At 43.4% G+C, this 24,943-nt stretch overlaps 1 protein-coding gene across 1 annotated transcript in view; it reads left to right on the forward strand.

Moving 5' to 3' along the window:
• Stx8 (syntaxin 8) overlaps positions 1 to 24,943 on the forward strand; it is a 243,616-nt gene that overhangs the window by 16,247 nt on the left and 202,426 nt on the right. The window contains exon 4 of the mRNA XM_027427108.2: positions 8,110 to 8,220. Within this exon, the coding sequence (XP_027282909.1) occupies positions 8,110 to 8,220 (111 nt within the window). The remainder of the gene's footprint in view (positions 1 to 8,109; positions 8,221 to 24,943) is intronic.

Here is a 24,943-nt window from a genome sequence, read left to right on the forward strand (position 1 = left end):
TCATGCTGGCCCGGAACCCGCAGAGGTCTGCCTACCTCTGCCTCCTGAGTGTTGAGACTAAGGGTGCACACCACCACACTTGGCACAGGGTGACTTCTGAAATGTGAATATTTGAGCAGCCTGTTTCCTGAATGTGCTGCATAATTGAGGATTGATGGTATTTTACTAAACATGTTTTTGTCTTACTGTATTTGTGAAGTTTTTCAGAAACTACTAGGAGATACCAGAAAGATAAGTCCTCTCAAAGTTATTTTCTGGACAGCTAGATTTATGTGTACAGGCTTGAGATGTCACCTTCTTTCCGGAAAGTGGTTTTGTTGTTTTGTTTTTTCAAAAGGAAAGCTGTGTGCTTTGACTCCATTAGCTTGTGATGATCAATTAAGTCCTGCAGCCAGGGTGCACAGTTCTGCTCGATACATTTCTAAAATAGTTAATTAGTGTCTTTTGAGATAGGGTCTCACCCATAGCCCAGGCAGGCCTAAAACTAACAATGTAGCTCAGGCTAGCTTTAAACTATAGGCAATCCCTCTACTTCTCAGCCTCATAAGTGCTGGAATTACAGATGTGAGCCACCATGCACAGCAAAACATTCACTTCTATTTCCAGCTCTTCTTTTATAAAGTTGCCTTACCAGGTTGCAAGAATAGCTTGTACTGTGGGAGGCTTTGTGTGAAATTTCATGTAGTACTAAAAATAGTGTCAGCTGGCTTTTCATGCAGCTTGTGCTTTGCTAGCTTCTCACAACCAGCACCTTTACCTTTTTAAAATGTGTCTGTGTGAGTGTATGCTAGTGCCCATGAGGGCTGCCTGACATGGGTCCTGGGAACTGAACTCAGCTTCTCTGCTAGAGCAGTAAGTGCTCTTAACTGCTGAGCCATCTCTCCAGACCCAGCCTTTACTGTTTTTTATTTTAGGAGAGTGAAAGCAGCCTCTTTACAAAAGTATTCAGTACCAAAAGGTATTCTGGTGCCTTAGGAGAAGGCCTATACAACTCTGTTTTAGGGAAAAAGATAGGTGGGTGGGTGTGATGATCACTGTGTGATAAGCCCGATGACTATGGGAGTGGGGAGGTGTGTGGGGATTCTGGAAGCATCGCTGGGCCTGCAGTGGAGCTGAAGTTCCCCGACATAGTCTTCCTGACAGTTTTCAGTGGCATTTGGGAACGTGGGAAAAATAAGAACATGGTGCTTGTGTCTGGGGAAATTTTACCATTTATCGTCTCATTAGATAGATCTCTTTGTAGGTTTTGGCATTAAAATCTTGTCATTTTTCTCCACAGTGGTAGGTAGTTTGTTGTGGAAATTTTTCTTTGAACATCCAGTCCATACATTGCCAAATGTGTAACTGGTAGCTGCTCTCCCATGTCCCTGACTTGGAAGTCTGGCACCTTGGTGTTGAGGGATCAACACTGTCTTGGGGCCCCTTGAGGCCAGAGAGCAGTTCAGCCTCCACAGGTTTGAATTTCATTACCTCAGAGGTAGGCCTAATCCTGCTTTGGGAAGTTGAAGAATTTTGAAAGCACCTCGTGGAATTAACCCCTTCCATCACTGAGACAGTCATCAGGGCTGTTGAAGTGGCTCAGCAAATAAGGGCACTTGCCACCAAGCCTGATGGCCTGAGCTTGATCCCTGGGGCCAGTATGGTGGAAGAAGAGAACTGGCTCCCACAGGTCATCCTCTGACTTCCACACTGGTCTTCTACAACACATACACAAATAAGTAAATGGGAGAAAACAAGCTACTCATCAACATTAATCAGGCCAGTCCAGCCTCCCAGTGCCTGAGTCAGTTAATTTAAAAAAACAAAGTGAGGAGCTAGAGAAAGGCTCAGTGGTTAGAGCACTGGCTGCTCTTGCAGAGGACCTGGGTGTGTTCCCAGCACCCATGTGGTAGATCCAATTCCAGGAGATCCAGCGCCTTCTTCTGACCTATAAGGGCACCAGGTACACATGTGATGCATGCACATACATGCTGGCAAAAACGGTCATGCACATAAACTAAATCTGAAAACGGTTTGTTTGTTTTTTACAGTGAGCCACAAAAATCTCTTGGCCCCTCCACTTCTAAGCTGCCTCCTCAAAGTGTCCCTGTTCAGTGTAGAGGAAGAACTGCAGGCTTCTTTCTAGTGGAGCTGAACTCACAAGATAAAAACTAAATTCCTATGTTTTTTAAATTACATTTTTATCTTGTGTGCGTATGTATGGAGGTCTTTCCTTCTACTGTGAGGACCTTGGTGATTAAGCGTAGATTAAGCATGAGGCTCCATAGCAGGCACTTGTACCCACGAAGCCATCCTGCCAGCCCCAAGACTAAATCAATACTAGTGGTTGCCAAAAGATAAGTCCTATGAAAATACCTTTGCAAAAAAATATCTTATGAAAATACTTTCTAACAGCTTTTTCTGTGTTTGTTGTACTCCTCAAAGGATACCAGTAGGCACAGTGCTCTGGCCGGGGCAGTGGAGAAGCTGGACTTAGGCACACACGTAGTCAGAACTGGTCATATGAGATCAGACTATACATTTCCACGAGTTGGTCAGATTACATGAAAACTCAGCCTTGCCAGTGGCTAAGCACTATGGTAGTTAACTTCCTCCTGTTTGTCTGTCCTCTGGCTTTGCTTGTTATTCACCAAGTTAGCGGGAGAGGAGGTGCCTTGCCCCAACTGTGTCCTCTGTTCTATTTACCTTTCTTAGCCTCAGACACAGCTTGTGTACACTCCCTCACTCTACCCAGCTGCCACATGCGTGCCCACATATATGCAGTGTCGATCATAGATGGTACAGTTATCTAGTCTCCTACCTCTCCTCCATCTATCTCCTTGGGGATCTGTTGTTTCAGTATGTTAAAATGAAATACAAAGAGGCAGAGTGGCTGATTGTGTAGTTTTCCAAGATTTAGTGGAAGTCTCTAGGGATATTCTGAATTGGCATACTAGGCTGTGTTCCTTGTCAAAAATACATGGGACTGGAAATATTTCAGTTCTAGGAATATTTATATGTACATGATGAGACATCTTGGAAGGTAACTCAAGTGTAAGCATAAAACATGTTTATTTTACATGTAGCCTAGATTTAATTTTGTAGACTATTTAAAAACAAATTTGTGTATGAAGCAAAGTTTCATGCTATGAAATTTTCCACCTGTGGTATCATGATGAAGTGGTCAAAAGTCAACGAATTTCAGAGCACTTGAGAAGAGTTTGGATTTGGGGTTAGGGATGCTCCTGCTGTACCAGGTGCATTGCTTTCAATAGGATTGTATGCTGTGGTAAGAGGCAGTGAGCAGTGCCTACAACCCTGGGGTGGAGAAAGCCTGGGATGTTTAGGGTCCAGAAAGTACAGAGGAGGAAGCCCTGGCATAGAGCAGAAAGAGATGGGCTTTAGCTTAGATCGTTTGTGTGGCTCTCATTTTCCAGTTACGGTAACAATGTGAACTGGCCTAGGGGATCCGTATGATTCCTGTAGCGTCACTACTGCTTTGCAGATCCAGTCACCAGCTCATGCTGTCTTCCACATTGGTCTCCATGGCGCATTCTGAGCATTACTTTAAATCTGTAACTTGTGTCTGTTATATTTCAGGATATACCTTTAGAGGTTTTGTTGTTGTTATTATTATAAAAACATTTTCTGGGGGCTGGAGAGATGGCTCGGTGGTTAAGATCATTGGCAGCTCTTCCAGAGGTCCTGAGTTCAATTCCCAGTAACCACATGGTGACTTGCAGCTGTCTATAATGGGATCTGGTCCTTGTTCTAGCATGCAGGTGTATATGCAGATAGAGAACCATATGTATAAAATAAATAAATCTTTAAAAATATTTTCTACTAATACATTTTTTTCTAAGAACTCTTTTGTCTCCCATAATGCCATCCTGACCCATCTCATTCTTCAACACAAACAATGTGAATGGTTGGAGTTTCTCATCCCAGACTTGTAGGAAATGCATACATACATACATGCATGCATACATACATACATACATACATACATACATACACATGTATATATATATTCATATATATATATTTAATTAAAAATGAATATGAAATTCTTCAAGTAGTAATGGGACTACGTTGTAATGTGTTCCTGGATCTTTTGTTTCTTTTTACTACATATGCCATGGTCGTGCACATGCACACAGATAAAAGAAAAAGCCAGTAACAATTCAAAATGTCATCCAGTCCTCCTCCTTACATCTTGAGTTGCCAGTTCTCTTTCCTTAGGGACTTTTTTTTTTTTCAGGCCTCTGTAAGATTTTTTTGTGCAAATACATATCTGACACTCTCACACACTCATACACTCACCCTTCTGCCTGGTCTTCACGAGCCCTGGTTAGCTTGCTGCTGCTTCTCCTGTCCCTCCATTTTGGTTGAGTACTGTGCATTTTGGAGCTTATTCCATGTAAAATAATTTCCATGTGCCCTTGGAAGCACCTAGAATTATCAGTTACCAGCAGTATCACTCCATGGCAGCTTCCCTTTCTCAGCACGAAATCATTGCATAGATGCCTTAGTTCCTTACTGGTGGATATTTAGGGCACTTCCAGCATTTGTCTAAATAATTTTGCAGTGAACTTCTGTGCTCTCAAGTCCATGAATTTGCATTTATGAGTGGATCTGTTGGGAATGTGTCTTTAGGTTTGTAGAAGGCAGCCTGGCAGTTGGTTAACCTTGTTTACATTTCCTTCAGGAATGTAGGCAAGTGCTAGGTGCCTGGGTCCTTTGCAGACCTCTTGTCTGTTTCCTAATCTGGTAGGTCAAGGTAGGTCTTAGAGTTTGTGTTTCTTTTACTCACATGCAGCTGCCTTTCCACAAGAGGGTTTGGTGCCCCCTTTCTTTATTGTATTATGTCCCTTGTCTACTTATTGTCATGAGTAATTTTATTTTGCAGAGACTTCAACTTTTATATAATTGGACCGGGGAGATGGCTCAGTGGATAAAGTGCTTGCTGTGCAAGCTTGGGGACTTGAGTTCGGTCCCCCAATCCTTGAGTAAAAACCTGGCCCTTTTTAGTCAGTCAGCGAGCTCTGAGTTCAGCGAGAGGCCCTGTCTCAAAAACAAAGTGGAATGCAATGGAGGAAGGCACCCAATGCAGACTTCTGGTTTCCTTGTGCCCATGAACTGTTCATGCAGGTATACATTCCCCCTCCCCCACGCACACACACTCTTCATGTAGTCACAGCTTCTAGGTTTTTCTTCAATATCTGTACATTTTCATTCTTTCCTGAAAAGATTTTTTCTCACTCAAGATTATTAAAATGTTCTATGTATTCTAATAATGCTTATAAAATTTTCTCTTTTAATGTTTAAGTTCCAGAACCATTTGAGTTTGTGCATAATTTTAGCACTGGATTTTTGTTCAGCTTATGTCCAGTGTATGTTTGCTTGGGTGGTTGGGTACTAAACCGTCTACAAAATGAAAGGTTGACAGGGTAGTTGAGCAGAGCATGTAGGCAAGGCTAGCTGATATAGGAGCATAACCAATAGCCCCACAATTTAGAATTTCCATTTTGTCTTGTTCTTTATAATTCTTGTCCCAGCGTCTGTGTTCTCCCTGCCCTGTCACACAAGGAACTTTGTTTAAATTGAATAAAAGCTTTCTGCTTTATTGGCAGCTTATCAATAATTTGAAAGACATAGATACTTGTTCTTCATTGGCACCGATTGAAAGGTTAATATTAGCCTTTTTATTAAAGAAGAGGAATATTTGAGGTTTTTGTTTCTTAGTGACAGTTGCTACTTCATGATTTCCAAGATGGGGTACTTGGTGACTGCCACTGCCGTCAGCGGAAAATGGAAAAGTAACGGTAGTGATTTGACCCAGGGAAGTGTGGCATGCCGGAATGTTGAGAGAATTCATTTATTATTATTATTTTTTAAAATGTAGAATGACTATGGCTCAAAGACTTAGGTTGGAAGATTTATGATTTTTCTAATAACTATGTTACTGAAGGAGATTTTTTTTTTTTTTTTTGGCCTGGATTTGTTTACTGTTCCTATTAGCTAGCCAGCACTTTTCTGTACAAAATTAACAGCAGAACTTGTAGATCCCTGAGTCGTGCATTTCCCTCTGAGGCAATAGTGATTCTAATCCTTGGTTTTGTCAAGTTCTCAGAAACTTGGGGCCTGAACAAAATCTTTTGTAACCCCTTTAGATTTTTTTATTCCATTTATTTATTCGTGTATGTGTTATATGTCTGTGTGGGCACACTCATACCATGGTGTGCATGGTGCATATGTGGCACTTAGAGGCCTTGAAGGAGTCAGTCCTCTTCTTCTTCCATATGGGTACCAGGAATCAAACTCAGGTCCTCAGGCTTGGTAGTAAGCACCCTTCCCTGTTGAACCATCTTGCTAGCCCTTTGTGATCCCCACCTTTTTTTTTTTTTTTTTTTTTTTTTTTTTAAGAAGAGAATCTGTAATCAGAAGCAGCCGTCTCTCGTGTTTACTATTGTTGCTAGCATTGGTATCAGTGGCCAGCCCTGATTCATATTGCCAGCCCTTCAGATCTGATGAAACAGAGCCATTTGGTTTAAAAAAAAAAAAATGAAAGCCAGATACAACAGATTTGAAATGGCTTGTTTTCCTTTTGTATCTGAGAGGTCAGAGAGATCCTTTCAAAACTGTAAACTTCCTGTACCCTGACCTGTGATGGAGTTTTCTTCCATGTTTCTTTTACTTTTTTTTTTCTTTTTGTGTGTGTGTATATACACACACATGGATGTGGAGGCCTTTATTCTTTTGAGAGAGGCCTCTCAGTGAACCCCAAGTTCTTGAATTTGCCTAGACTGGCTGGCTAGAGAGTTCCTGGGATCTGCCTGTCTTCACTCCCACTTCCTACCAGTGCTGGAGTTACAGGTATGCCAGGCTTAATTTTCTGTGAGATGCTGGGAAATCAAACTCCAGGCTTGACGGGCAAGCAGTTCTGAGAACACACAGAAATGAAACTCAGCATCTGATATTTTGTTTCCAGAAATCTAGCATATAAACTTTGGCTGTTCACTATGTAGCTTGGGCTACACAGTAAACTCTGTTGCAGAAAGACAAACACAAAGGAACTTTGGATTTAGGGGCTGAGGATATGGCTCAGCAGTAAATCTGGGTTCAAGTCCCAGTGCCAAAAACCTACCAAAGGATATAAATAATCTTGAGTTACATATAAAGAACAATCATGGCCAGTGATTACCTTGGTGAATAAAGCACTTGTCATGCTTGCCTGGAGACATGAGTTGGATCCCTGGAATCCATGTATTGGTGGAGGAGAGAGCCAACCCCACAAAGTTGTCCTCTGACCTTTACATACACTGTAACTTGAACACCTCTTTCCCCCATCCCACACAAGACACACACACACACACACACACACACACACACACACAGAGAGAGAGAGAGAGAGAGAGAGAGAGAGAGAGAGAGAGAGAGCAATAAAGGAGCAGTGGTTCTGCCCTCCACACCCCTAATCTGCCACATTTACTAGCATAACTCGTCAAGTACAACTCGTTTGTAGTTTCCCAGAAAGATCCATAATACTTTTAACTAATGAGCTGACAGAAACAGCTTTTACAGGACACAGTTGCATCAAAGCAGCCTTCCTGAAACCTCCCTCAGAGCTATTATATATGGTGGAGACCCCTTCCTCTTTCCAAGCCCTAGGCTCCTTGGGGAGGGTGTTTTGGTTTATTTATGCACTGCTAGGATCCGACAGTGAGGCCTCATTCCTACTAGGCAAGCCTATCCCTGCCCCATCTTAGGGTACTGATGAGTATGCAAACATCTGAGAGCTAACACCTGTAGCTTAAGCCTGAGAACTCCTGCAGCCAGACTGACCGCCCTGTCCCTGGTTGACTGCTCCCTGTAAAAAAGAAAAAGTGAAGCTTTATCTCATGTACTTTTCAGTGAAAGGACTCACATAGCGATCTGTGTCAGTGTTTATGCATCCATCTGCAGCGGTACAGTCCTTACCTGAAGGATGGAAGTCAGGATAAGAAAACTGCCTCTTCCGGGTGGTTGTGGGTGGAGCCTGTAGTGGCTGCAGGTGACTGGAAGAGTTAATAAAGTCATAGGGAAAATGAGCTAAGCCACCCACTGTTGGACCTTAACAACCATCTGCAGAACACAACTGGAGGGGGATCGAAGACAGAACCTGCTGGATGACCTTGTCACCCGAGAGCGCCTGCTCCTGGCATCGTTTAAGAATGAGGGTGCTGAGCCAGATCTGATCAGGTAGGATACTTTCTTTTTCCAGGAATAGCCCTAGCCCCCGACGCCTGAGGACTTCCGTGCAGTGGCCACAGCTGTTTTCTGCATGGTTTCCATTCTGTATAAAATCTGCTTGTTTACAGTGTCTGACTGCATTTTCCTACTGAGTTTAGTTTTCATTAATTTTCCAGATTTAGCAAGCCTGGGTGTTCAACTTAAGCTCATATTGGGTGGGGCATACTTATGGAGAATACAGTCAGAAATTTCCTTTTGCAATTTTTGAGTTTTCTGTGTTGTAAACTCCCGAAGTTGCTACACTTTAGTTGGCTTGTTGAAAATGGTGTCCTGGTGAGACAAGGGCGAGGTCACAGAGAGAAGGAGGGGTTCCTGGGCTGGCTTCTCCAGGTTCTTTGCCAGCCAGTGATTGGGACTGCATATAGCCCACAGCTGCCCTGAATTTAGCCTCCATTGCTGGGGCCAATGAAGGAGAAATTGTTACATCTTTAGCATTGGCCTCTCCCGGCATTTGGAACTTAAGTTCATGATTGGGAACATCATAGAAGAAAATGAACCCAGAACAGAAACTCCCCTTCTCTGTCCTCTGTCAGTGACCTGAGGTGTCCATTGTGGAGAGGATGGGGATCGGCTTTCTGCTTAGTTCTTAGGAATGATGTAGCTTGCTAAGGGCCACACTTCGGGGCCCCACCTCGGGCTTCACTCCAAGTGTGGCAGGTTGGGGTGAGTGGTCCCAGGTGATTGTCATAAACAGTCAGGCTTGAAAACCACTGTCCTGGGATGAGCTTGAGGGGGAGCAGCAGTTTATTCCTGTTGGTGCCACACTTCTCTGGAGCAGATATGCCAAGGTGTCAGACAGAATTTATAAAATGTATGAAGCTTGGTGAAATTATGTAGGTTTTGTGATGAATGAAATCTTGGGTTAGGGAATGATGAGTGGTGTCCTGGGCAAGGCTTTAAAATGCCTGCAGAAACTTGTGGGGCAGACTTACTGAGGCTCTTTAGAGCTCTCTGGCAGTACTCAGTCCAGTACATGCATGGGGGTGAAGTGATGCGGACGTTGATCCAGATTGTGGAGCCAAGACAGGCAAGCAGAAGAATTCAAGGTGAGAAGAAATGGCTTCTTCCATTAAGAGCTTCACTGTGAGGAAGAGAAACAATAGGCCAAACGTAGTTGCTTATTCCCATTGTCTCAGCACTTATGAGACGGAACATTCCTGGGATTTGTAGGCGAGCCTGGTCCGCAGAGTGAGACCCCTTCTCAAAAAGAAGTTAATAGAGGCAGTTGGTGGGAGATGTACTTCATGGGGAGAATGGTGGCCAAGGGGAGAGAGGATCCGCATGCAATCATGTTGGACGTGGTCATGGCGGGTAGTGATTCTTACCATTTGGTAGGAGGCTTCAAGCACCAGACTATAGTAATTGTTCTCTGTTAACTGTCATTTGATGATGCCAGGGGCCGCCTGAAGAATGAGAACCTTTGTGGTTTGGGTTTTATCATTTTTGTTCCATCTTACCTGTCTTCTAGTCCTACTTATGCAGTTTCTGTGTCTGTTTTTGTCTCGGTGTCTCTGCATCCCTACATCTCTGTGTCTCAGTGTCTCTTCGTTTCAGTGTCTCCATGTCTCTGTCTCTATGTCTCTGTGTCTCTGTCTTTGTCTCGGGGTCTCTGCATCTCTGTGTCTTTTTGTCTCTGCATCTGTATCTCTTTGTTTCTGCATCTCTGTGTCTCAGCATCTCCGTGTCCCTGTGTCTCTAATCTATTCCAGAGCATGAGTGGCAGCACCCTGGTCACAGGTTAACATTAGAATCACAATTCTCAGCTTGTGGATTAGTGTCTGTTTTCACAAAGTCTTGCATGATTTGAAAGTTACTGCTTTGTACCTCCCTCTCCCCTATTTTTCTGAGTCAGGGTCTGACTGTATAGTCCTAGAAAACCTGGAACTCTATGTAGGCCAGGCTAGACTCCTTCCTCTGTCTTCCCTAGTGCTGGGAATAAACACATGTGCCACCATCATAACTGTGGCACTTTACATCAGAGCCACCCAAGAGGCTCACCAAAAAAAGGCAGAGAAAGGAAGAGGGGAAAGTACAGGTGTCTGCTGTGCACTCACCGAGGTGTGGATGGCAGTGAGGATGGGGAAGCTCCATGAGGTATCTAGTGGGTAGCAGGTTAGACCTTCTGCCTCCTATCAGAGAGTAAAGTAATGGAACATACATTGTTCTGTTTGCTTTCTAGGCACAGACACTGCGCACTCAGCAGCTCTTTACAGTATCACCTTTCAGGAGGCAGGAGGGGTAGTCAGGTCTAAAGTCAATCTGTTGGAGAAATTTAGACATAAAGTCTTTTTTAAAAAAAGATTTATGTAGCCAGGTGGTGGTGGCACACATCTTTAATCCCAGGACTTGGGAGGCAGAAACAGGCAGATCTCTGTGAATTTGAGGCCAGCCTGGTCTACAAAGTGAGTTCCGGATGGCCAGGGCTGTTACAAAGAGAAATCCTGTCTCAAAAAACAAACAAAAAATTATTTTTACCATTTTATTTTATTTAAAAATTTTCCTTTTACCATTTTAATTGTGTGTATCTGTGTATATACATACATGAGTGCGGGTGCCCTTGGAGACCAGAGACATCAGAGCTTGCTGGACCTGAAGTTAATGGTGGTTTTAAGTTACCCAGTGTGGGTACTAGGAACCAAACTCTGGTCCTCTGCAAGAGAAGAATAGGATCATAATCACTGAACCATCTCTCCAGCCCCTAGATATCAAATTATAACTTTTACATATTCTAAAGAGCTGGGCCAGGCAGCTTACTAGTCCTTCAGTTATCTGGGGTTCAAATTTATTGTTTTTTTTAGCTGGACCTGAGTTCTACCATTTTAACTATTGTTAGGACCAGATGAGGTGATTGCCAGTAAAAGCTTTGCAAACAGTGACATGTCTATAAAGACGGTGTCATCACTGAAGCATTGTGTCACCATCAGGTTAGGGGAGGCCCATGCTGCTGCCATTTGTGGGAATCTTCTGTCTCACCTGTCACAGGCTTTACTTCCCAGTGACCTGGCCTCCTTGGGCAGCCTTTGCATGTGCTGTCCCTGGTAATCACCCTCCCAAGAGTCCCCTTTCAGGACCCAGTGTGCTGCCTGCTGCCTTTTTTTTTGTTAGTAGACAGTTTTAAATTAGTTCTAGCTGGAAGATCAGTGTTGAGTAGCAGCTTATCTTCTGTGGATATTTTAGCTCCAGGATTTAAACCAAAGCAAATAGATTGTGGGAGAATTTTTAGAGAACGTGGTAAGTTAGGAGCAAAGGTAGTTTTGGTTTTGTTTGGAGGCCTGCCTCCTATTGGTTGTGTGTATTAAGGTTCATCCACCAGGATCTAAAGTAGTTGCATATTAGTTTTTGTTAAATGGTGGGGTGATCTGGGGACAGAGAGACCAGACCAAGAAGAAACTGAAGCAACAATAAATGAACTCTTGAGGTTGCAACATTTAAGGTCACTGGCTGAACTTACCTATATTTTTTCAGGATAGAGCCAAGATCAATGCAAGCAGGCATGCACACAGAGCTTTTATTTAGTGAGCTTCCAGAGAAGTTGTATTTAAAAAGTACATAAGCACTTTCCAGAAGTGATGGCTGAGGTCTGGTGGCCCATTTCACAGAACATGACACTGGCTTGTGTGAGAAATCAATGTGGCAAATAGGTACCAATTGCCATGAAAACATAGAATCATTGCAGATGAAGAAACACAAAGGAAAGGGAATGGTAGAGGATTAGAAGGTGAATTTCAGTTCCTTGGTAAATCATAGTTGGGCTGGGGTTAGCGCCATTGTGTTCACCCCAACAGGAGTATAACTGTATCCATAGTTCAAGTCCTGCATATGGTCTGGGGAAGTCCAACCAGTGGGAAAACGCATACTAGATAAAAGCTGCTCCATCATATTATTAGGGAAGTCCCTAGAAGCTCAGCTGCACGGTTATGAAAATGGACTCCCAGGTTGGTTACCTTGCTCTATGTAGGCAGGGAGATGGCACCATTGCTGTTGTAGAAACCTACGGGTTCCAAGTAAGTGAAGGGATGTTGAAGCCGAAGTCCCCCACTGCTGTGTGCTTTGTGAAGCCCTGTCCCTCATTTCCAGGGGTCTCCAACTGTGCCTCTCTTCCGTTCTCCTTCTCACAGACAGCTTATTAAGGAGAGAAGCATATTGTCAAACGTCAGTTTGGATTAACACTTTCTTTAAGCAGACATTAATTTGCCGATCACATAATTGAATGTGTAGCCATCATGTGACTGAGTCTTCATTTTTACCTTGCAGATTACCCATCATTATTCTAGAGCAGTAAGCCTGGGTCTAAATAAGCAATGGTTGGCTAATTTAGGTATTTGGGCAGTTGTTAAAGAAGCCTCTGTGTAACAGTGTCCCTTGGAAGACAATAAGCAGTGACACAGCTTCGGACTTGAAAGCCCGCTGCCCTTTGCGTCTGGAGCATTGCTGAGCTTCGCAATTAGCTAGAGCTTTGTAAAGAGAAAGAATCATTGCATACTCCACTGCGCCCTGACAGTCTCTGAGATTATGCGATTAACTCCACTGTCGTGGGTGGCTAATTGGCTGAGCTTAAACCTTCACACCACCAACCATATAGAGGATTATGGGGAATAGGAAGTTTTTTGGGGGTTTGTGTTGATAGTTTTATGTCTGGAAGGAGAAGCTTCTTACAAGATGGCTGCCTCCTAGACTCAAAAGGCATTGTCACATTTTCTTGGAGTACAAGCACCTTAATTTAAAGCATACACTTTTCTCTTGAGCTACTGAAAATGTATGGACCTTGTAGTATATATTCTATCACTGTGTGGGCAGGCCAAGAATGCACAAGAAAAATTACATTAAATCTTACATTAAGCCAGGCTGTAGTGGCCTTTACTCCCAGCACTCAGGAGGCAGAGGCAGGTGGATCTCTCTGAGTTCGAGGCCGGCCTTGTCTATAGAGCAGGTGCTAGGACAAAGCTACACAGAGAAACCCTGTCTTGAAAAACCAAAACAACCAAACAAAACAACAAAAAACCTTACATTAACAATATAACCTCTCCTGCAGAGCATAATGGTACATGCCTGTAAACCCAACTACTCAGGAGGCTGAGACAGGAGGATTGCTGGAATCCAGGAGTTCTGAGTATGCTGTTGCCAATCAAGTGTCTGCACTAAGTTTGGCAGCATTATGGTGACCTCCTGGTAGTGAGTGACCTCCAGTTTGCCCAGGGAGGGGTGAACCTGCCCAGGTTGGAAAAATAGACCCTCTCGTTTTAAATCATGGAATGTCTTATATCAGTTTAATGGTTTGTAAGAAGGAATTGTACCCAATAGTACATTGATTTCCTAAGAAATCATGCCTTTATACTTGACCATACTGCTATTAACACATGACCACAAACTCTTCTGTTAGTAGGAAGTTGCTAAGGAATATGCACTAACTTCATTTGCTGGCTCAGACATTATATAAACTGAATATTTATCCCTTTTATTTATGCCCAGAAATATGGTATCTCCCTAGCTTTTCTGGAAGGATGTGCTGACCCTGGTGAAGCTTTGCTTTACTCTGTTTAAGTAAACCCAGGATAGACAGGCCACGGGGTACGAAATGCCGCTAAGAACCCTGAAGTTCCCCTCAGTGTAATAGACAGTAGTAAGGACACAAGAATGCCATGATAAGCATGAGATGCTTAGTGTGTGCCTCGTGCCATTTGGAGATGTGGCAACCTGAAGTCAGCACAGACAGAGCACCTGCTTTCTGCAGCTTTGCGGGGTACAGTCCAGTGGCTGCCCCCTTGAGTACCCATACAGTGACATGCCACGTGCCGTGGTAGGAAATTAAAAATCCACAGTAGAGTGAACTCGGCAGAAAAGCTCATTGTCCTTCGTATCAGTGGGGAGCCTGTAGAGCTAGCAAGGCCACAGGTCCAGCACTTATCAGTTACCTCTTTTTTACCCCTCAACAACTGTGTATTTTGTCTCTTCATAGAGATTTTAAGTACCCTGATGACAGGGATCAAAGAGTGCACAGTGCTTAAAGAGTCTCTGCTGAATGAAAGAACATCTTTCTACTTCCCCCTGTGTCTCCCCAAAGACCCATCCTAGAGTTGGGTATACAGCAGGCACACTCTAACACAGCAAATTTTTGTTGATTGAAAAGCTGATCCAAGATGTGATCTGGGAACTAAACAAGTGTGTTCCCACAAAAGCTTTTCTTCCTGTCCTGCTGACTTGTTCAACAGCGACTCAGAGGTCCAGGCCCTCTCACCACAGGGCTGTGATGTTATAACACAAGGTTTCCATGTGCCCTGCAAATGGAGTAGATAGTGTGTAGCACATACACCCTCTTAGATGATTGGTCCTGCAAATGTCTTACTCTCTGTCCGTTGGCCAGAGGTAGTCACATGCCCCTACCTTCCTGTGAAGGAAGCTTGGGACTATAATGCCTGTAGATGCTCTATACTGAACTGGGCCTGTGCCTCCTTGGTTATTCTGAGAAATGACAGATTAGTATGCAGTCCTGCTGCTCTTCTAGTCAGCGGTCAGCAGAGGTATCAGTATCAGACCTACGTGCCAGAGCCACACTAGCAAACCAGCGTGGGACTGGCATGGAAACTAACACACTGTGGACCAGTGGAATAGAATAGAGGATCCAGAGCAAACCCACACAGCTGCAGCCATCTGATTTTCTACATTGGAGATAAGACAGCCTCTTTGACAAATGGTGCTAGGAAAACTGGATAGCCACATTTTAAAGACAGAAACTAGATGTCTGTTTCTCACCCTGCACAAAAGTCAGCTGAAAATGGATTGAAAACTTTAAGATCCCAAACTCTTGAATCATCTAGAAGAAGACATCTCAAGATATGGGCATAGGCAGGCTTTCTAAGTAGGACTCTTAACAGCTTAGAGACAGTACAATTTGACAAGGGGGAATGCATTGAAATAAGGGGTTGGGGGTGGTTCGGTGTGTGGATTAGAGTCTGAAGTTCTGGGTTCAGCTCCTGGCACCCAAATAAATAAAATAAACGGCTCCCACACAGGAAAGGAGACCATGATGGTGCCGCCTAAGAATGGGAGAGCTTACCAGCTTTTCTTTTGACAGAGATGTAAACACCGAAAGAACTAGCAGTCTAGTTAATTGAAGGCCAGATGAACTGAACTGCCACTTTTTCAAAAGTGCGACTGACCAGTGAACACAGGAATAAAAAGTTCTACATCCTTAGCTATCAGGGGATGCAAGTCAAACTCTTAAGACCCAGTCTCATCCTAATGGTTGCCATCTGGAAAATGAAGAGCAACAAATGCTAGCAAGGGTGGGAGTAACTGCTGGTGGAAGGTAGATTACTCCAGCTGTTGTGGGAGGCATTATGGGGGAGGGGGTGCCTCAAAAACAGTATCGCTACCATGTGATCCAGCAGTACCCTCCTTAAGTTACATGCCAGAGGAATCAATCAACACACACTGGGTGCTTGCATACATAAGTTTATCTCAGCACTATGCACGGTGGCTGTGTTTGTGTTAGGTGGCAATGGATGAGTAGAAAGTGTATTTAAGTACTGGTGAATGTAATTAGGCTGTTTGCAAGAAAATGAAACCACGTGTTTGCATGTGAGTACAAGTGCCCACAGAGGGCCTGAATTTAGTTCACCATGCAGTAGGATTTTCTCTGCCACTGGGAACACAATGCTACCAAAGCTGCTTAAAGAAAACCTTCCCTAGTAGGAGGCTCCGCATGAGAACGCTGTCTATTTCAGCTGCCTGCTGCTCTCCTCCTTTGCTTTGGTCAGAGTGTTCCTCTTCTTTCAGCCTGAATCCCCTCATGGTTTCCAGATGGCTGCAGCAGCTTCTGGCCACACTCTGGGCAGAGCCATAGGAGAGGAAGAAGATACTTTGCATGGGTAGTTATTCATATGGCTAGAAAATCTAAAAATATCTACCAGGGTTTGGGGAAGGTACTCTTGATTGGTCCCCCACTCTCACACAAAGTAATTACTGTTTTTGCATATCCTTTTAGGATTATCTGAAGCTTCTACCCATAAACAGGAGTATATTCTCTTATTATCTACCATCATTCACACAAGTGGGAGCATATTATAATACCCCATTTGACAATATCTTAAACCCCATTATATATCTTAGATTGTTTTCCCATTCAGGAGATTTGTGCTTGATTTTTTAAAGTCTTAGTATATTTTGTTATGCACACATACCATAATTAGTTTAACTAGTGTCTAATTAATAGATATGTGTTGTGTCTCTTCTCAGTCTTTTTTCTATTACACAAAAAAAGTTTAATAGTTTCTATTTCAGGAGTTCAGTACTGGTCTGGGATATGTAAAGACTGTCTACCTCCAGCCCCCACAAATACAGAGCAGACAGTCTAAAATGTAAGAGATTGTCCATGTGTCAAAATGTCTCTCTGGAGAAAATCTCAAGAAGTGGTTGGCTGGGTCTGAGGGCACATGCATGGGAAATTCTGATGGCGTTTGGAAATCATCGCCTCTCTAGTTAGAACCAGTTTAGACTTGTCCCCTCAGTTCCTGCACCTGTTTGCCTATGCATTTAGCTTCCCCCAAGGATAGTTGTTATTTTATTATACTACTATCTTAGTAGAATTGTATGTAATTACTCCATGCTGTTACAGTGACCCAAGGTCTAACAAGAGGCAGTTTTTAGTATTTAAAAACAGTTGAGCTGGAAGATGACTCAGTGGATAAAGCGCTTGTCAGACAACCTGACAACCTGAGTCCAATCCTGGAACCCACATAAAAGTGGAGGAAGGCTTGAACTGACCCTGCAAAGTAACCTCTGGACGCATTATAAACACAATAGTAATAATAATAACTTTAAAACAATTGGAACTGTTAAGTGTCTGACCCATTTGTCGTTTACTGTTGGAGAATTCAAACCCAACTCTATGTTTGTGTCTGACTGCAGCTTTTCAGGGTGGAGGTGGTGGCGTTGTTATGTGCCAAGTTGCTGTGGGCCACCTCTGACCTTGTATGTGTCTGTCAGTTCTTCCTGCTGGTGGGCTGGCTCTGCAGCCTAAGAGCTGATGTTTCTGATGTCAGCACACAATAAGTGGGGCTCATTGCCTGTCGTCAAGCCACTTTAAAAAGGCTTTGCTTTTTTAAAAATTACCTTTTTATTTGTATGTATGTATGTGCATGTGTGTCATTGGGGCATGTTTCGAGGTCAGAGGATCATGTTCAGGCATTGGTTCTCTCTTTCCACCCTGTGAGCCCTGGGAACTGAACTCAGGCCTTAAGGCTTGGTAGCAGGGGCCTTGAGCCATCTTGGCCTCCCCTTCATCTTTGTTTTTAAATGAAGTTTACAACCAGCTGATCTGACTCTTCATTGAGAGTTTGTTAAATCTTGGAATCCCATCCTCAGTGCTGAATCCCCCACCCCAGCACAGAGATCCTTCCAGCCCCATTTCAGGGCTTTTCAAGCATTTTTTCCAGGGAAGCTTATGCCTTCCTGGTGAGTCTGTGCCTGCTCACTTAATCTTTCTGTTGCTTTATTCACCCCTGGTGGTTTGTGATTGTGTCCATACAAGCTTTTGATACTGGATGTCAGCTCTTAATGCTATAGGTGCTTTCTTAATTTTGTTTTTAATAGTTTTTCTGTTGATTCTTATATTTTCTAGTCTTTTTTTTTTGCATGTTTGTGTGTGTGTGTGTGTGTGTGTGTGTGTGTGTGTGTGTGTGTGTGTGTGTGTGTATCTTGTCTTTGCCTTCTGAGCACTGGGATTAAAGGTGAATCCCATGCCTGTCTGGATTTGACATGGGTGCTGGGATCTGAACCCCAGCCTTCATGCTGTGTGATCAACACTTTACTCATGGAGCCATTACCTCATTCCCTACTTTTTATTATTAAAAAAACTTTAGTTGTTTTATGCATATGTGCCTGCATGATTTTATGTATACCGTGTGTGTGCAGAGCCCATGGATGCCAGAGGCTGTTAGATCCATGGCATTACACACAGGTGGTTGTGAGATAACTAATGTGGATGCTGGGAACTGAACTTGGGTCCTCTACAAAAGCAGTAAGTGCTTTTAACCACTGGGTCATCTCTCCAGTGCAGTTTTCACCATTTTTAGGAGTGACAAACCACTTCTTGGGACTTCACAAGTGGCTTCAGCTTAACCCAAAACAGAGTAGGCAGTATCTATCCTATGAGCTGTTACACAGAAATCAAGAAGGCTCTGGATTGCCATGGTAGATTGGTTATTCAAGGTAGATATCCTTCTGAACTGCAAATGAAGACAGTCATATTCTCCAGAGGGAGAGCCTTGACCAGAGTTGATGCTCTGAAAATGGGAAGAGATGGGAGGATGCAGAATCAGTGGACTTCGGTGGCTCCCTGATGTTCTCCCTAGCTCTCGGGCACAACTCTCATCAGCATGAAGTTTCCTGAAGCGCCAGGGGCTCATCCCCAGTTCTGTGACCTCAGAAGGAACTTTTATTTCCCGCTGCTTTTGTCCTAGAGAAGTGGTTGCTCACTGGCCTTTGGGTTATTTTATTTAAACTAAAGTCTATTTGCTAGATCATTGCTTTTAACCCTAATTTGTCTTTATAAGAAGCTGGGCTGTTTCCACTTCTTCCTCAAGAGGTAATGAATACTTGTTCAGTGCAACCCGGTTTCAACACACACACACACACACACACACACACACACACACACACACACACAGTTTCATAGTGCTAATTTCTTCTGTAGACAGGTGGTCTTGTGCATTGGGTGTTAATTCTTGTTTAACTCTGAGAAGTAGCTGTTTCTGGCTTTGTCTTCAGAAGCGGGAGTAATGTAATGGATTAACTTGGTGTGTGGATTGATATAGTATTGCAGTAAGAAGGGAGGGGCTTAAAAATTTGGCACATACATTTATTGGTACATCTGTTTTGCTTTTGTTTCAGAACAGGGTATCATGTAGTGCAGGCTGGCCTTTCACTCCGTAGGCAAGAATGGCCTTGGGACTTCTGATTCCTGCCTCCCAAGTGCTGGGATGAGAGGTGTGTGCAACCATCCCTAGGTTTTTATGCTCTTCTGGAAATTGAACCCAGGCTTTGCATGTGTTAGATAAGTACTCGTCTAGTTAAGCTACACCCTGCCCCTAGGATACCTGTTTTTGTTATTCTGTATTAACTAGCGGTCTGATATTAGCCACACATTGTATGGTGAACAGTTTTGTTATTTTGCTTTGGGACCCTGGGAATCATGTCCAGGGCCTTGCACACACTAGGCAAGTGCACTGTGCCACTGAGCTACTCCCCAGCTAGGGATCATGTTTGCTTGGGGAGGAAAATTGCATATGTCACTTGACAAAGTACTTTTTATGACTTAATAATTTTCCCCCTTTGTACCAGAGCTCAAACCTAAGGCCTCATGTGTGCCAGACCAGTGCTTCACTGATGAGCCACATCCTCCTTGTGAGTCTTTCGAAATAAACAATTTGGTTGAGATTATTAGACCAGAATGTTGAAACTCTGGGATATTGCAGTGGCTTATGGTAATTGAATAGAATATTTTTTGCAGAATATTTTAAAATATATACTATTGCTTAAATATTTGCATCACATATATTTATGTGTAAAATTGAAAGTACTATGTTAAGTGACGAAAAGTCAAACTGTAGAAAGAACTATCAATGGAAACGAAGGTTCTCAGCCTCAACATGCACTTTCTGATTTCTCCCTGGGGCAGCTGCTTTGAACGGTTGTCTGTCTGTGTGTTTTCTGCAGAGATTCTGCAAGTGTGTCTGCACACTTCCCTCCAGGCTCCTGTCTCTAATCTCTGTTTCTTTGCACAGATGTGTACTTTGCACTCTGAACTGTGTGTTATCTTTTTTTTTTTTTTTGGCTTACCTTCGTGCCTTGGAGAGTATGAAGCAGAGTTTAAAGTTGCTCTTGAACATCCTGCAGCTGACTCTGAACGTGGCAGAGTAGCTGTCTGAAGCAGTTAGCTTATGTATGCACTTCTGAGACTGGTTATTGCTTGAAGGGTTCTCTATAGTCATTACTCTGGATTAGCCCTCCAACCCCCCCAACCCCCCCAACTCCCCTCCCCTGCAAGGTTGAGTTGACTTCCAAAGAAAGGCTAACTGTGGGAAGACCTTATCCATTTGGATGATTGATCAAGCAGTGAAACCAAAGACCTGGAACTTTGAAGGACTATTAGTTGTTGCAGCTCCAGGTCACTGATGAAGTCATTGATGTATCTATCCATTATCACCATCGGGAATATAAGAAAGTAGTCTGTCAGGAAGTGTTTAGAAGCAGCAACCTGGGGCTTTCTCAAGGTTTTACAGGCCAAACAACAACAAAAATATGCAATGGGAGAAAATTTAAAGTTGCTCTCCTTTTTGCTCTTTAGAATAAGTGAGCAAGGGGTGTAGCTCAGTAGCAGGGTTCCTGCCTATTACCCACAAGGCTCTGAACTAACCCTCTAATTGCCTTGCAGGAAAGTCCATTAAAATAATTTAAAATGGGGGCTGGTGAGATGGCTCAGTGGTTAAGAGCACTAGCTGCTCTTCCAGAGGACCTGGGTTTGATTCCCAGCAACAACTTGTTGGCTCACAACCATGCGTAACTCCAGTTCCAGAGGATCTGATGTCCTCTCATGGCCTCCATAGGCACTGGGCTCACAGTTGGTACATGGATACACATGCAGGCAAAACACCCATACCCACCATATTACACACACACACACACACACACACACACACACACACACACACACACACACACACGCAAAATAACTTGAAATGTGTGGGCATAAACCTAAAGAGACTTCACACTGAATACCACGAAACATTGTTTAGAGAAGCTAAAGAAAACTCAGTAGAGGGCTGGATGTGCTCAGAGACTAGAAAGGCCAGTGTTATTCAATGCCAGCTCCCTTCAGGTTGGGTTGTAGATCCAGAAAAAAAACTTACTTACAGTCCCCATCTGGATTTTTGTTTCTGTGTTGTCACTTGGTAAGCTGACTTCTGCTACAGTTTATATGACAATACGAAGAGCCCAGCAGAACTGAGGCAGCATTGAAGAAAAGACACAGCAGCAGTTGTTGACATAAGGCTGCAGCAAGGTGTTGCACGAAGATAGACAAGTGAACCAGAGGAACAACACAGGGCACTTAGGATCAGTCCTACACATATGTTGTCACCTGTCTTGACACTGAGGTGACCTAATGCAGTGGGAAGGTGGCTTTTTCAAGTAGTGTCACTAGGCTAACCGGCTCTCCACATGAGGAAAAAGGAGTCTTGGCCTCTGCCAAGTAACAAGCCATTCCAAAGGGACTGTGGCCCTGAAAGTGCGGTCACACAAGAGCATTTAGTAGAAAACCCAAGGTCTTTATGACTGTGGTATAGGCACAGAGTTCTTAGGTTTTCAGAGTTACTAGACAAAAGGAAGCACATGAAGAAATGGACTTCATTAAAATTTGTTTCCCCTATCCCCCCAAAAAACAAACAAAAAGCCTGAGCAATGGTGGCGCACACCTATAATCCCAGAACTTGGGAGACAGAGGCAAGTGAATCTCTGAATTCAAGGCCAGCCTGGTCTGGGGGGGGAGAGAGAGAGAGAGAGAGAGAGAGAGAGAGAGAGAGAGAGAGAGAGAGAGAGAGAGAGAGAGAGAGAGAGAGAGAAAGAGAGAGAGAGAGAGAGAGAGAGATTGTTCCAGCTAGGGCTGCATAGACAAACCCTGTCTTGAAACAAACAACGAAGGAGAAGAAGGAGGAGAAGAAGAAGGAAGAAGAAAGAAAGAAAGAAAGAAAGATAGAAAGAAAGAAAGAAATCTGTTTTTCAAAGAAAATACTAAGAGTTAAGGCAAACTAGAGTAGAAATATCTTGAGGATATTCATCTAATATGGGAGCAATACTGACCATAAATAAAGAGCCTCAAAGGCAGATGGCCCATTAGAAAGACAACAGCAGAGGATTTGAAGTGTTTTGGGCTTTGCAAAAGAGATTGTGTGTGATGAATGTATGCTAAGGCATTGGCTTTTGTTAGTCATCAGGAAATTACAGACTGTCATTATGATACCGTACCGCCATACCTACCAGTGCCAGGCATATCGGATGTTCCTAGGATGTGGAGTTGCTGGAATTGTCATATACTTTTGGCAGGGCTGCTTAAGTACAATCTCTCTAGGAACTGTTCACCCACTCAAACGGAACAGTCCCATGAACAGGGCAAGAATGTTTGCTGCAGGGCCATTCTTACAAGTTCCTGTTGGACACATCCCAGTGTTCTCTGTAGTATAATGGTGTATTCAGACATTGATAATACATAGCAAATACAGATGAACTGTCTACAGGTGCACAGCACACTGTGGATGGATCACACAAACATGCTGAGTGATATAAACCAGACACGGGAGTACACATGTATGCTGCCATTCCTATAAAGGCGAAATTTATAGTGTTATGAATCACAAAAGTAAGTGGTTCCTTTTGGAGGAAGAAGTGAGCTGAATGGAACAAACAGGGGCTTCTGGGCCAGAGAGACTGCTCATCGGGTAAAAGCGCTTGCCATGCAATGCTGATGACCTAAGACTGATCTTGGGAACCCATGTAAAAAGCCAGATGTGGTGTTACACATCTGTAATCTCAAGACTGCAATACAGCCAGATGAAAGGTGGAGATGGGAGAATCTTCTGGAAGCTTCCAGGGCAGCTAGCCCAGAGTATGATGTGCAATGGCAGAAACAAGACATCCTGCCCCACTATGGTGGCAGGAGAACAGAATGCTGGAGGCTGTTCTCTGATCCCCACATGCAGCCCCCACCACATTCCCGCTCAATATATAAGTCAATGGAGTGGCTTCTGGGATTTGGATGCTGCTGTTTCTTGCCCTGGTAGCCATTAACTGAAGATAGTCCCTGCAATTTTTTTGTTTTGTTATGTTTTGTGTTTTGTTTTTCTAGACAGGGTTTCTCTGTGGCTTTGGAGGCTGTCCTGGGACTAGCTCTTGTAGTCCAGACTGGTCTCAAACTCGCAGAGATCCGCCTGCCTCTACCTCCTGAGTGCTGGGATTAAAGGCCAGCACCACCACTGCCCGGCTCCCTGCAATATTTTTGGCCTGTATGCTTATAGCCTTTCATTTTATATGGTCTACTTGAATTAAATGCATGCATAAAGACTATATATATACATATCTATAATGTATATACATATATGCACACACTGTAAGGAGAAAAACTACATCCTGAGCAGGCCACATGGTACAAAAGAGGAAACACACCCAACTTCCCTTTCTTCCTTTCCCGAGAGCAAGGAGAGATTGTAGAGAGTGCCTGTGCTCCTTCCTAAATGCTAGGAAAGCAATCGCACCATCACACTACCATCCTACTCTCACTCTAGCCTTTCCCCTCCCTCTGTGTGGATTGCAAGCCTGCGGTCATTTTTATGCCTTCCTTCATGGGCTCCAGACTCCGCCCCAAACCCAGTCTGCTTGTTGTTGGTTTTGTTTATTTTGTTTTGTTTTTCACCCATTGCTTTTTCCCCTTGGAAAAGTTTGACACTGACACTGACACACACACACACACACACACACACACACACACACACACAACCCCCTCTCCCCCCCCACAGCCACTTTCCCCTACCCCTTCTGCTCCTCCTCTCCTCATTTTCCTCTTTCACTTCCTGCCTTTCTCCCTGTTCCTCTCCCCCTCCCTCTCTCCAGAGTCTCAAGTAGCCCAGGCTGCTCTTAACAAACACAGTATAACCTTGAATTCCTGATCCTCCTGCCTGTTCCCCCTGAGTGCTGGATTACACACTTGTGTTACCAGGCCTGCCTCTTCCCCCTGAGGGCTAGATTACATACATGTGTTATTAGGCCTGGTTCTTATATTCTTAGGTTCTTGCTTTTAAAATATGAGAAATGTTTTCAGTATCTTCCTAAAAGTTTACACATAGGTTGTCACACTTTTTTAAATGTAATTTTTAGCCCGTATGCCACACCTCACAGTGTACTGTGGTTGTTAATACTGTCTTTCCCTTCCCCAATGCCGTACCCCTAAAGTCACCAGTGTTAATGCTGGAGAGTCTTCTTGATCCCACTTATTGTTTATACTTACAAGTATATTGCTAGAAGTGTATTTCTTTCTGAAAACAGAATTGTATTATATATATTTCTCTGTGATTTACTTTTTTCATTAAGTTTGGTCCTTCCTCCAAATCAGTAGGTTTAACACATTCTATGCAGCAGTGAGTACTTTGCAGTTGTAACTATGCATTCATTCTTGTAACCAATGTCCGTATGTTGTTTCGGGTTGTCTTGTTTTCTTTTTGTAATTATAAACATGGCCAAGGCAAATACCATAGGCACTGTGGCCTCTGTTCTTATAGCACAGAGCCCCCAAGATATGTGTGCTGGGAATTTAAAGGAACTGCCCTGTCTATTTCTTAAAAGTTGCATTGCCTGCAGGATGTGGGAGGGCCTGTTTTCCAACCTGTTAGCCATCAATGGGTGTCCCAGAACTTGGTGGGTTTTCTTAATCTATGGGTGAAAAAAAAAGTCTGTTTTGCATTTCAGTACTTGGTATTATGATGGCGTCGTGATGACTTTGGGCATGGAAAATAAAGGTCTTTACAGCTGCATGTATTAATTTTAAATTACAAAAGTCATTTGGGAATTGAAAAGGAGAAAAATTCCAGTCCATTAAAAAGCAGGAGGAAGAAAGAAGAGTTACTGT

This window comes from Cricetulus griseus, chromosome 7, assembly GCF_003668045.3.
Source record: "Cricetulus griseus strain 17A/GY chromosome 7, alternate assembly CriGri-PICRH-1.0, whole genome shotgun sequence".
NCBI classification, from domain to species: Eukaryota; Metazoa; Chordata; class Mammalia; order Rodentia; family Cricetidae; genus Cricetulus; species Cricetulus griseus.